Source organism: Notechis scutatus, chromosome 12 (assembly GCF_049901735.1).
Source record: "Notechis scutatus isolate UNSWTSFEM ecotype Mainland chromosome 12, rNotScu1.2, whole genome shotgun sequence".
Classification (NCBI taxonomy): domain Eukaryota; kingdom Metazoa; phylum Chordata; class Lepidosauria; order Squamata; family Elapidae; genus Notechis; species Notechis scutatus.
Window position 1 is genome coordinate 8,793,213 of NC_142020.1, and position 12,503 is coordinate 8,805,715.

At 44.6% G+C, this 12,503-nt stretch overlaps 1 protein-coding gene across 2 annotated transcripts; it reads left to right on the forward strand.

Moving 5' to 3' along the window:
* The first annotated feature begins 289 nt into the window (after window positions 1–289).
* Window positions 290–11,837, forward strand: NME4 (NME/NM23 nucleoside diphosphate kinase 4). Of its 2 annotated transcripts, XM_087973227.1 has the most exons (5): window positions 290–421; window positions 8,043–8,173; window positions 9,085–9,186; window positions 10,556–10,668; window positions 11,447–11,837. In XM_087973227.1, exons 1-5 carry the CDS (start codon window positions 310–312, stop codon window positions 11,565–11,567), a joined length of 579 nt encoding a protein of 192 aa, XP_087829353.1. In that variant the 5' UTR covers window positions 290–309; the 3' UTR covers window positions 11,568–11,837. The 2 variants fall into 2 exon arrangements, with proteins under 2 accessions (XP_087829353.1, XP_087829354.1); XM_087973228.1 differs by lacking the exons at window positions 10,556–10,668; window positions 11,447–11,837 and adding an exon at window positions 9,614–9,775.
* Window positions 11,838–12,503: the final 666 nt, after the last annotated feature.

Genomic DNA, 12,503 nt, shown 5'->3' on the forward strand with positions numbered 1-12,503 from the left:
CTCCTTTCACGTGGAAGGAAGAAGTTGTTAAGCCGGGCTTTGCTACGACCCCGCGGGCTGGCTGGGGCGCAAGAGCCCGCGGGAGCGCGCCTGGCTCCGGCTGCGCTGGAGGGAGGAGGAGGAGGAGTGCTGGGCGGACAGCTAGCCGGTCTCTAAGGAAAGCCCCCAGCCTTCCGTCCAGCCCTCCCGCCCTCCCTCCCTCCGGCCCTGGGGTGGAGCCAAGGGGGCTGCTGCAGAAGCCGGAGCAGCGGCCCCGGAGGCTATAAACCCTGGCGGTCCCCTCTTGCCCGGCTCGGCAGGCAGGCAGGCATGGGGGTGCTGCAGCGCTGCCTGGCGCGGGGATATTGGCGTTTGGGGAGCCTCCGGCCGCTGGCCGCTGCGCCCTGCCTTCGCCTGCCCGGAGCGCGGCTGTACGGCTCGGGTGAGTGAGTGAAAGGGGGAGCTTCGGGCCGAGGGGGGGCGGCCGATGGGGTTGATGGAGTCTCGGAGGGAAACAAGCAAGCGCTTTCCTCCCTCCTTGCCTCTCTCTCTCCAAAGGCTGCTCGCCCAGGGCGCAAAGGAGGCGAAAGGCAGCGCTGCTGCGCTCGAGGCAGATGGGCATCCCTGGGTGGGGGCGCCTCCTTGGAAGGAAACTTCGGCCGGGCACATCTGGCAGAGGTTCCTTCGGGGATGGCGGAGAGGGGGCAGTTTAGATGGGCTCTGCGGTCTTTGGGGGCTTTTGCTTTCCCAGCTTCCCAGACAGAGCAAGGGGGTCCAAACTCGGCAACTTTGAAGACTTGGGGACTTCAACTCCCAGAATTCCACAGCCAGCGTGGGGGATTCTGGGAGTTGAAACCCCCCAAGTCTTATGGGCATCCCTGTTCCAGAACAGGTGCAGGTGAGCCGGGCATTGCTGAGGGATCACTTTCTGGGGACAGGAGGCGCTCTTTTCTCCAAGTTGAAGGCCGTCTCTAGAAACAGGCCAGGTTGAGCGAAGGTTGATTGTGAAAGTTGGTCATTCCACAGGCCTGTTTTATAGGGCCAGCCCTAGCACTGATGAACCTTTGGGTTGGATTCCAGGTTCCTCAACTGCAGCCTTACAGACACAATCACCGTACTTTGCAATCTGAACAGGCTGCCAAATTCAGGGTGGCATCAGCCTACCTGGATTGTTGCCCCACAAGTCCAGATGGTGCTTCCAAAGCAAGTTGGCTGGTTGTGCTGTTTGAAGGCTTCCTCTGGGGATCTTTTGCCAATTACTCTGCCTTTTAGCTAGTAAAGCCGAGATCTCCTGGTGGTCTCCATATTCAAGCCTTAGCCAGCCTGAGCCTCCTCAACTTCAACCCAGGGGAGAGAAATCACAGACACAATCACAACCAATCTCCTTATTCCTTTCATTTAGTACTTCTCACCCTCAGCAAGTTTAAGAAGTGTGAACTTCAACTCCCAGAATTCCCCACCAGCCTACATGCATTTTTGGCTGGGGAATTCTGGGAGTTGAAGTCCGTCCATCTTGCCAAGTTTGAAAAACACCACTCTGATTAAAGATGCCCTCCTTTAATCGTCTTCTTGCGTTCTTTCTGTTATCTTTGCAATGCTGCAATTTATTTATTTTGGTTAAACTTGGATCCTGCTGCGTACGATTCCCAAGTAAAATCTGGGTGCCTAAAACCCCCAAGTTTGTTTAGTAACAGCTTGTTGAGTAAGTTGCCTGGGTTTACTGTACGCACTGAGCTGCGGACCGTGGTTTACATGATGCCATTCAGCTACACATTTCAACATAGCTTAACATGATGTTGAACTTGGTCTTTTCTTCTTCCCAGCCTCGTCCTTTTTGGTTCTGCTTCCCTGCCTTTCAAATAATATTCAGCATCTGTCTTCTTTGCTTTCCAGACTTTTACACCATCGCCAGGAAGTTAATACCACTGGGAAAAGGAGGGGCAAAAAAAGTTTGGAGCATATAGCTTTATGCTTTTCACTGCTTTTTTTTCAAAGTCTTGGGAACTGACTAGGCGATTAGTTCTCAGTTTATTTCTCTCTTTTTTTTCATTGATGACTTCAAAATTGTTAGAGGGCATTGGTCAACCACTTCAACTCTTTTTCCCTCTACAAAGCTGAGAATGGATAGAATTCACATTTTAATTTTAAAACATCCTAAAGAATGAGAGCTGTTCTTTTAAAGAGAATCCCGTTCGAGCCCAACAAGTAATTTTCAGCAATATTGGACTATGTCGGTTCTGTAGAATGAGGCTGCGATTGTCCATCCTCTTCAATCATGTTATTGTTGCCTCACTTCTTAAGCCAACATTTAGGAAGTTTTAAATTGGAGACCAGGAAAATCCCCTGAAATACAAAAGGTTTGCCATATAATAGGTCAGATAATAGCTGAATTCACCCCTTGGGTTAAGTCATCATGTGGATAGTTAGATAAGATTATAGCTGCATGAAACCTACTGTTTCAACTATGCTTACTTAAAATAAACCATGCTTTTGTGCTGTGTATGTGTGAACGAATTCACATTAGTTAGAACTAGTGAATTGGACTAGTTCAGGGTGAAGTAGTTCAATCATGAACTACCAGTTGTTCTCAAGTTCTCGGACATTAACTATCCCAAATCCTTTTTGATCAAGTCAGTGCTGAATATTAACATTGGAGATCTTCTTTATCCAAACCAATTGCTCTCCAGTTGAATTATGATCCTTTCTATGAGGAACAGCTAATTGGTCATTTGTTCATTAAGAGGCAACATGGTCCTGCTAGCTGAGCCCTAGAGAAATAAGGCTTGAAGAAAGATGCAGTTGACTAGACGTCACTTCTTAAGATGTTGACTTATGTTGATACTCATAAATGATCACTTTGCAGTAGTGAAACCAGGAGAAAAAAAGTTCCAAGTCAAGATGGACTGTGAGATTTCATGGTCTTGTAATTTTCATGTCAACATTACTGAAGTCAACGGTCATTAGCCATCTTCCCATAGAAGGGCTTCAAGAATAGGTACTTTAAGGTCAACATCCTACATCAGGGTTGTCCAACCTTGGCAATTATAAGACTTGTGGATTTCAATTCCCAGAATTCCCCTGATAGGACATTCTGGGAGTTGGGGTCCACAAGTCTTAAAGTTGCCAAGGTTGGACACCCTCATTCTACATGGTTGAAAAGTTCTTCCCACTCATTAAGGTTCTTTGAGGTCCCTGGTGCTGCCTCTGACTAGCCAGCAATAAGATGTTCCTGATCAGTGATGAGATGGATCACATTGGAAGATGAGTTTAGGATTGTGCTTTGACATGATTGGATGCAACATGACTTATATAGATGTGGGGAAGTTGGAGAATCTTGAAAAGGCAAGTTTTGAAAGGCCAAACAGGAGGCGTGAAATCTCTATAATACAGTATTTTCTTATGGCTGGTGATAAGAATAAACTCAGTTGGGAACTTCAAAACATTGTCCCAGTGGTGCTGTGTCTAGAGTGCAGTACTGCAGGCTACTTGTTAGGGATATACACCCTAGCAGAACCTGCAGGGCAGTCAGGCAGGCAGGCAAATATGTGAGACAAACGTTGTAGTTTACACTCAGTAAAACAGATACAATGTGCTAGTTAAATAGTTTATTCCAGTAAGATTTATATGCATAGTCAAACAGTCCATATATCATACACTAGTTCAGTCCGTCTGGGGATTAATCAGTTGCAAAGTCCAGTGTCGAAAAAGAGGTCAGTAAACTTACTAATATCAGTCCAGTGATTTATCTCTTCGCAGTATGAGATAAGAAGTAAAAACCTCCTTTCTTCCTTCAGCAACAGCAAATAACATGCAGTTAACAATCCATCATCGTCAGCAGCAAACAGTGAGCTCTCTTACTCCCTCTTATGGTGATTTTACAACCGCACCCAAAATACATGGTCTGCATTTAAAGTGACACACACAATCAGTCTATATATATTATTTTACCCAAACTAAGTTAGGTAACCATGTTATTCCTAACACTACTTCTTCTGACAGCTGGCTGCCTGCAATTTGGCAGATCAAATCCCACCAGGCTCAAGGTCGACTCAGCCTTCCATCCTTCCGAGGTGGGTAAACTGAGGACCCAGATTGTTGGGGGCAAAAGGCTAACTCTGTAAACTGCTTAGAGAGGGCTGCAAAGTCTAGGTGCTATTGCTATAGTTTGCTCATTAAGAAGACATCTGAGCCATGTTTTCTAGGGAATCACTCTATTTCCACAGAGTACTGGATTTGGAGGTTGGTTCTTACATATTGAGAAGGACCCGGATGCTTCTAGGATAGCTGTCAGGGGAGGCAAGGAAGGAGAGTATATGACAGTTTAGCCAACTCAAAAACACTGCTAAATTGGACCTAGTATCTCCTGACAAAACACGGATGGACTTCATGAACCAAAGCATTTTTGCTTCACTGTGAATCACTGAATAAAGGACCAATTGTGTACAATATACAGTCACTGGCCATGGATTACAACTCCTAGCCCTTGGGCTCACCCAGCCCACAACCCTGAAGCCATGCAACTATGTCTGGCTTAGTTCACACGTTCTGTTAAGACCCTTGTTTGGTTTTGACTTGGGTCAATGATATTAAAATAGTGTAGCGTTCAAAGCCCTTCTACTTCTGAGTCTGGGGGAAAAAACGTATTTTTTTTTTTAAATTAGGTAAGTCACCTAGAATAATTTTGGAGCCGGGAAGGCTTCTAAATCAAATCAAATAGGTGACCCTGGTGGTCAACTTTCCAACTGGGTCTTATTAATGAGTTTTAGCACATGACATCTGTTGCACCCCAAGATCCCACTTACAAACTCGTGGACCAAATCCAACTTTTCTTTCTTCCTGCTGTATTCCCCTTAAGGGACATTTTTTTTCCCCCAGACATTTTACCATGTGCTGATCTGGAACAGTAGCTATAGAAACAGGTGCAACTCCCTAGAGAATGGCACACACACACACACACACACACACACACACACACACACACACAGAGAGAGAGAGAGAGAGAGAGAGAGAGAGAGAGAGACAGAGAGAGAGAGAGACAGAGAGAGACAGAGAGAGAGAGAGAGAGAGAGAGCAAAGGCTGGGTGGCCCCACTGCTTGCAGAGACACACTATTTCACCTTGCCAGGTGTCTTTGCCGGCAACTACCAAAAAGCAAATTAGTCAGCAGGAATCAGGCCGTGTCCTTTGGAGTCCATCCAGCCTACCTTTGCTGAGCTCAAAGACTCAAGAGAGCCGTAAACTGGGATCGTCTGGATTTAATGTTTGGCAATTTGATCCCCCAGGATTTCCAAAAGCAAGCAGGGTATTTTTTTTTTCCCCCAGCTCCTCGAAATTCAGGGGTTGTGAGGCTGAGTCAGTCTTTAGGAAGACAAGGAAGTACGGGACCCCGAAAAGCAGACACACGGGAGGGATGAGAAAGCAATGCCTGTGAAATTCGCACCGAATCGGATTGCTTTAATCAACGTTTCTCAGCCTCAGCAGCTTTTAAGATTATGTAGGCTTCAGTTCTGTGCTGGCTGGGGAATTCTGGGAGCTGAAGTCCACACATCTTTAAAGCTGCCAACTAGGTTGAGAAATACTGGTTTTAATTCTAGAACTGGTGTTCAAGGTTACAAAACAGCTCAACTTCCAAATATCTATGGAGATTCTCAGTCATCCAGGCCACGATTGTCCTAAAGGTTTTTTTTTCTTCAAAAGGCAACTGGACTTTCTTGTTTTTCCTTGAAGACGTTTCGCTTCTCATCCAAGAAGCTTCTTTGGTCCTTCAAAATTGAAGAAGCTTCTTGGATGAGAAGCGAAACGTCTTCAAGGAAAAACAAGAAAGTCCAGTTGCCTTTTGAAATAATAGCACCTTTGGGGTCAACTTCCAAATCTCTTGCCGTTTTCCACGCAGGGGAGCCCCCTTGCCTTGGCCAAGAACGCTGAGGTCTAGCATCTTGTTTACTGGGGTAAGCATTGACTTTCCTTTTTATTTTTACAAAAGCAAATGCCTGCTAAATTAATGAGGCCACCGAGGGCTAAAAAAAACAGCTGTGCTGGATCTCTTCAAAGATCAATTCAGCCCTATATTCCTAGAACCACAGCAACAGTCGCCAGAAACAATATAAATAGAACAAATGGATAAATTATAGATGGTCCTTGACTTATAGACATTTGTTTAGCGACCACTGGAAAGTGAAAAAGTGGCTTAACAACTGGTCCTTGCCAGTGATGGGGTTCATTTTTTTTTTTTACTACCAGTTCTGTGGGTGTGGCAGGGGAAAGATACTGTAAAATTTCTGGTCAGAGGTGGGATTTGCTGGTTCTCCAAACTATTCAAAATTTCTGCTACTGGTTCTCCAGAACTGGTCAGAACCTGCTGAATACCACCTCTGGCTCTTGCGCTTATGACTGTTGAGGCATGACCACAGTTATGGGATCACCGTTTTTGCCACCTTTCCAGCCGGCTTCCGACATGCAAAGTTGATAAAGGAAGTTAGATTCGCTTAACAATTGTCTGATTCACTTAACAAACCGCCTTGCTTAGCCACAGAAATTCTGGTCTCAGTTGTGGCCAAAAGTTGAAGATTATCTTTAACAGGAGTCTCCAACTTTAAGGCTGGTGGACTTCAGCTCCCAGAATTCCCCAGCCAGCTTTGCTGATTTGCTAACCAATTGTGACGGATTCTTTGCTCCATAGTTAGATTTAATAATAATAGCAATGGCTGTCTGCCATGACGAGAAACCTTCCACCAATTCATCAAAGTTTCTTCCTGAATCAGGTGGTTTGTTGCCATCTTGTGGCAGGGAGTTCCGCAGTTCAAATGCACTGTCATGCCCTTGGTAGAGTTAGATTCTGAGGGAGAGGAGGAACAGCCGACAGGTAGTGGAGGTGTGGCTCCGGAGGCTGGGGAAGAGCAGAGGCCGGCTGGGCAGTCAGAGGAAGAACTAGGCCCATCCCCTCTCCATCCTAGGGCACGCAGGGAGGAACGGAGAAGGAAACAGCTTGGCTTATGAGAGAGGAAGCGGCCATGATCCCCCTCATTGGTTGCAGCTGGGGAGAATAGTATATAAGAGAGACGGTTAAAACACAGCATTGCTAGAAGCAAAGTGTGTTTTATTTTGGGCTGAAGTTATCTTGGTTGGCATCCTTCCAATAGACTGTGCCTTGTTATCTCCTTGAAGTTGGCAATTACTTATCTTGGTCCGTTGTGGAATTTCCTTCATTGTAGGATTTTGTTTTGTTTTTGGTTTTTTATTTCACCTTCTATCTGCTCATTAAGTTCGGACTGCATTGCTTTCTTTTGAAAACTATTTTTGAGTATGTTTTATCTCCAACTGAGAATTATTGAACAGTGGGGCCAAATTGGAGTCATTAAAGGACATTGATTTACGTTCTGGATTTTGTTACGTTTGTGTTACACTCCGGGTCATCTCACACACTCCTTGCAAAAAAAAAGCCTTTTGTCACCTCTAAATCACCCAGAAATCAGGGTGGTCTTCTCATGGTTGGGTTCCAGTACCACCAGCTGGGTGTGTTAGGATCACCTGTTTGGGGTAGACTGGTGCCAATCTGCAGCCCTTTTGTCAGGGTTCTGCCGATTGCCCAAACGTAACAAAATCCAAAATGTAAATAAATGTCCTTTAATGACTCCAACTTGGCCCCACTGTTCAATAAATCATGAGCCTGGAGCCAAGCTTCAAAAGAATTCAAAATATTTATTAGGAGTAACATGTCAGGCACTAACCCTATGAAGCCAACTCTGAGATACGTAATTTACTATCACCTATGACCCTGTTTCCCCCCCCCACTCTCCTGAGTGTGTCATAAATCAGATTCTCCAACAAAGGACATTCACGGGCTGGGTGTCATCGATCACACTCTCCAATGAAGGATTTTTGGTGGGGGGGGGGGCAGAAGATCCGGTAGCCTAGGCTACAATCTCCACAAAGATAAGCATGGAATTTGCTTCTGGCCTTCATCAGCTGCACTGCTCCATCAGGCCTCGCCTCCCCTCTTCTAATGGCAACTCGGAAACAGGCATAGGAATGATTTACGAGTTGGCCTCTTTCTTTGCTTGGCAGGCGTATCTGAGCTGCAGGAGCGCACGCTGATCGCAGTGAAGCCGGATGGAGTCCAGAGGAGGTTGGTGGGAGACGTCATCCAACGTTTCGAGAAACGGGGATTTAAACTGGTGGGGCTCAAGTTACTCCAGGTGAGCATCCGGAGATAACTGAGACTTGTTTGCATGAAATTCCATCCATTAAAACCTGTAGCTTTGATGCCCTCACCTGTTCTGCAGGAAGAGGTATAAAATCATACATTGCAATGTCCTACCTGTCAATGAATACTTCAGCTTCAACCATAACAACACAAGAGCACACAATAGATACAAACTCAAAGTAAACCGCACCAAACTTGATTGCAGGAAATACGACTTCAGCAATAGAGTGGTCAATGTCTGGAATACTCTACCCGACTCTGTAGTTTCTTCCCAAACCCCAAAAACTTTAACCTTAGACTGTCTACTATTGACCTCACCCCTTTCCTAAGAGGCCTGTAGGGGCGTGCATAAGCGCACCAACGTGCCTACCGTCCCTGTCCTATTGTTTCTCTTATTCTTTTATTTTTCTTATATGTACCCATTTCATGTATTCACAACTATGTATACATTTATACTTATTATCTTGTAAACAATTGGCAAATCAAATAAATAAATAAAATAAAAATAAATAAATCAGGAGTGCCACTTTCACGGGAAGGGGGGAGCATGACCAATTTTAATTTTATTTTCATTTTGGGGAGGTGGTTCGTTTGATGAAAGTTTATTCTAAAGTAAAATTCAGGTACAAACAAAAGCTAAGTGAAAAAGACTGAAAGAAAAGTGCCAAAAAAGAGAGGTTAAAAAACAGAAGCAACGTCCGACTTTTTTCGGTGCAATAGAATGCAAAAAAAGAATTACAGTCTCAACCTTTTGCTTTTACATTTCTAGATCTTCTGAGCCATCTCTAAAACAGCAAAATGATTCTAATCATCCCAACCTACAATTAGAATTTCAGGGTTTGTTTTTTTTTTTTTTTCAAATTCTGAGCACAAAATCCAGAAGTGGTGTTCCTTCCCTTGCAGGCCACCGAAGGGATCCTGGCTGAACATTACCACGAGCTGCGCCGGAAGCCGTTTTACCACGATTTGCTTCAGTACATGACTTCTGGGCCTGTCGTTGCCATGGTAAAGGGATTTTCTATACTGGTCCTGTTGTTTTCTATACTGGAGATGGTTAGAATGTTCAGTTTGATTTCAGGAGTAAACTGTCTCCCTCTCTCCCTTCTCACCCTTCTCTCTCTTCTCTTTCCCTCTCCCTCTCCTCTTTTCTCTCTCTCTCTCTCTCACACACACACAAACACACTGTCTCTCTCTCTCCTCTCTTCTCTCTTTCTCTCTCTCTCACTGTCTCTGACATACACACAAAACAATGGATGGATGGATGGAAAATAGAGAGAGAATGATATAGGTAGATGGATGGATGGATGGATGGATAGGTAGATAGATAGATATAAAGAGATATGATAGATAGATAGATAGATAGATAGATAGATAGATAGATAGATTGATAGAAATAGATAGATATATGATATATTGATAAATTGATTGATAGATCATAGATAGAAAGACCCATGATGGTGCAGTGGTTAGAGTGCAGTTACTGCAGGCTACTTCTGCTGACTGCCAGACATTCAGCAGTTCGATCCTGACCGGCTCCAGGTTGACTCAGCCTTCCATCCTTCTGAGGTGGGTAAAATGAGGACCGAGATGGTTGAGGGCAAGAGGCTGGCTGTAAACTGCTTAGAGAGGGCTATAAAAGCACTGTGAAGCAGTACATAAGTCTATGTGCTCTTGCTCTTGCTAGATAGACAATCAGACAGACAGATGATAAACAGATGATAGATAGATAGATAGATAGATAGATAGTGTGTGTGTGAGTGAGTGAGTCCTTGCACATACAATCTCTATGTATGTATGCATGTATATGTTTTAAGGTTAATAATAAGAAATAATGCAAACTAAATTAAAACAGAAAAAAAGAAAAAAGAAAGACAGATATATGATATGTGACTTCACAATAGCTGTTGACCTGGATCTACAAGCCAACTACAAGCCAAGCCATAATATAGTATCATGGTGTTTGCATTAAAGACATCCAAAGTGGTTGCATTCTCACAACTAGATGTTCTCATAGGCAAATGGAACTGGGTAGATTGTGGCTCAGTGTAGAGTGGAAACAGGCCCCTTGTCTTCAAGATCTAGATAATCACCTTATGCCATCATGTGGATTATTTGACTCACATATGTTGTATGAATTCAGCTGTTGTCAACCCACTTTTGCCTGCTGTGTGAAGGCAGACTTAGGTAGAGCACAGTCTATAGGAGTGGATGGCTGTAATAAAGTTAAAGAAAGAAAACTACAGCCATAAACAAAATAGATTACATATGTAGTGCCCTTTCTGCAGCTTAAATTCCACCCAGCAATGGCTGTTTCTCTTTCTGATGTTTGTCAAATTGCACAGCTTTACCCTTTTCCCTCCTATACACCCTGTAGGTGTGGGAAGGTTACAACGTTGTCAAGACTTCCAGGGCCATGGTGGGAGAGACCAACCCGGCTGAAGCCAAGCCAGGCACTGTCCGCGGTGATTTCAGTGTCCATGTTAGCAGGTACAAGATGAGTGGTGATCAAGAGCCCAAGATATCTGATTGGGGGCTTCTGTGTTCAAATAAGAGCTAGTTTGGTGTCCTCATTAAGGCACCAGGCTAGAAACTAGGAGACTGTGAGTTCTAGTCCCACTTGAGATGAAAGCCAGCTGAGTGACTTTGGGCCAATCACCAGGAGATGATGAGTTCTAGTGTTGCCATAGGCATGAAAGCCAGCTGGGTGCCTTTGGGCCAATCACCAGGAGATGGTGAGTTCTAGTGCTGCCTTAGGCATGAAAGCCAGCTGAGTGACTTTGGGCCAATCACCAGGAGATGATGAGTTCTAGTGTTGCCATAGGCATGAAAGCCAGCTGAGTGACTTTGGGCCAATCACCAGGAGATGGTGAGTTCTAGTGTTGCCATAGGCATGAAAGCCAGCTGGGTGCCTTTGGGCCAATCACCAGGAGATGATGAGTTCTAGTGTTGCCATAGGCATGAAAGCCAGCTGGGTGCCTTTGGGCCAATCACCAGGAGACTGGGAGTTCTAGTCCCACCTTAGGCACAAAGACAGCTGGGTAACCTTGAGCCAGTCACTCCTTATCAGCCCTAGGAAGGAGACAATGGCAAACCACTTCTGAAAAACCTTGCCAAGAAACCTCATGGCTGTATCCAAGTAGGATTTTTGGGTGCCCCATCTCAGTCTCCCATCCAAGTTCTGACCTGGTCCCATCCTTCTTAGCTTTTGGCGATGATGCCCTCACCAAACGGAATGTCCTCTGGCCCTTTTTTTTCTTACAAACAGGAATGTCGTCCATGCCAGTGACTCGGTGGAGACGGCGCAGAGAGAAATAAGTCTTTGGTTTCGCAGCAACGAGCTGATCAGCTGGGATTGTTGTGATCACAAGGTCATGTATGAACCGTGATGTGGCCTCTCCCATTTCCGGACATGGGATCTACTACCTCGGCTCCCTTGTTGCCTTTCTGGAGGATCGGGTTTTTTTCAGCCTGTGCATCACAGGTTTAAATCTCAGTGGTCTTGAGAGGAGACGAACCACATACCAAGACTTTGCTCAAGACAGAAAACTGTGCCAGGCCTCTCCCCAAATGCCCGTTTTGCCAGCTGTCCAGGACCGTGCTGTTATTTTCGGAGTACAGTTCTTCATGGGATATTCATTAAAAAGAAGCTAATTTTATTTTTCGGGTATTTCTAACATTGTGTTGGGATTCTTGGGAAGGTCTCATTTTGTCTTCACTTGCAGCCTGCTGGTGTTGCAACACTGCAGTACACACACACACACACACACACACACACAATATTTCATTTCTTCTGCCATCATTGTGAGTGGATGGAAGGTCCGTTTTGACTTATTTGGGCTGCCAGGATAAGAAAAAGTTGTTTTTTTCCTTAATTCTTATTCACCGCTCTCTAAAAGAAGTGGACTTTGGGAGAGGGGCATGTACCTCAGGGATATTTATTGAGATGCAGGAAGAAAGTATTTGAATGGCTGTTTTTAATTCAAAAGAAGAATGATATTAATACTTTAACTGCATTCTTTTCCTTCCTTCCTTCCCTCCCTACCTCCTTTTTCTTTCTTTCTTTCTTCTTTCCCTCCCTACCTCCCTTTTCTTTCTTTCTTTCTTTTCTTTCTTTCTTTCTTTCTTTCTTTCTTTCTTTCTTTCTTTCTTTCTTTCTTTCTTTCTTTCTTTCTTTCTTTCTTTCTTTCTTTCTTTCTTTCTTTCTTTCTTTCTTTCCTACCACCCTTTTATTTTCCTTCCTTCCTTTTCTCTCCTTTCTTTTTTTTTCTTTCCTTTCTCTCTTCCTTCTCTTTCCTTCCTTCCTTCCTTCCTTCCCTCCCTCC

Bases quoted from the DNA above. Each gene is read 5' to 3' on its own strand.
- NME4 (XM_087973227.1), top strand. From the start codon at position 310: ATGGGGGTGCTGCAGCGCTGCCTGGCGCGGGGATATTGGCGTTTGGGG. The intron at 8,174-9,084 runs GTGAGCATCCGG...CTTCCCTTGCAG, and splicing joins TGGGGCTCAAGTTACTCCAG to GCCACCGAAGGGATCCTGGC. The intron at 10,669-11,446 runs GTACAAGATGAG...TCTTACAAACAG, and splicing joins TTCAGTGTCCATGTTAGCAG to GAATGTCGTCCATGCCAGTG.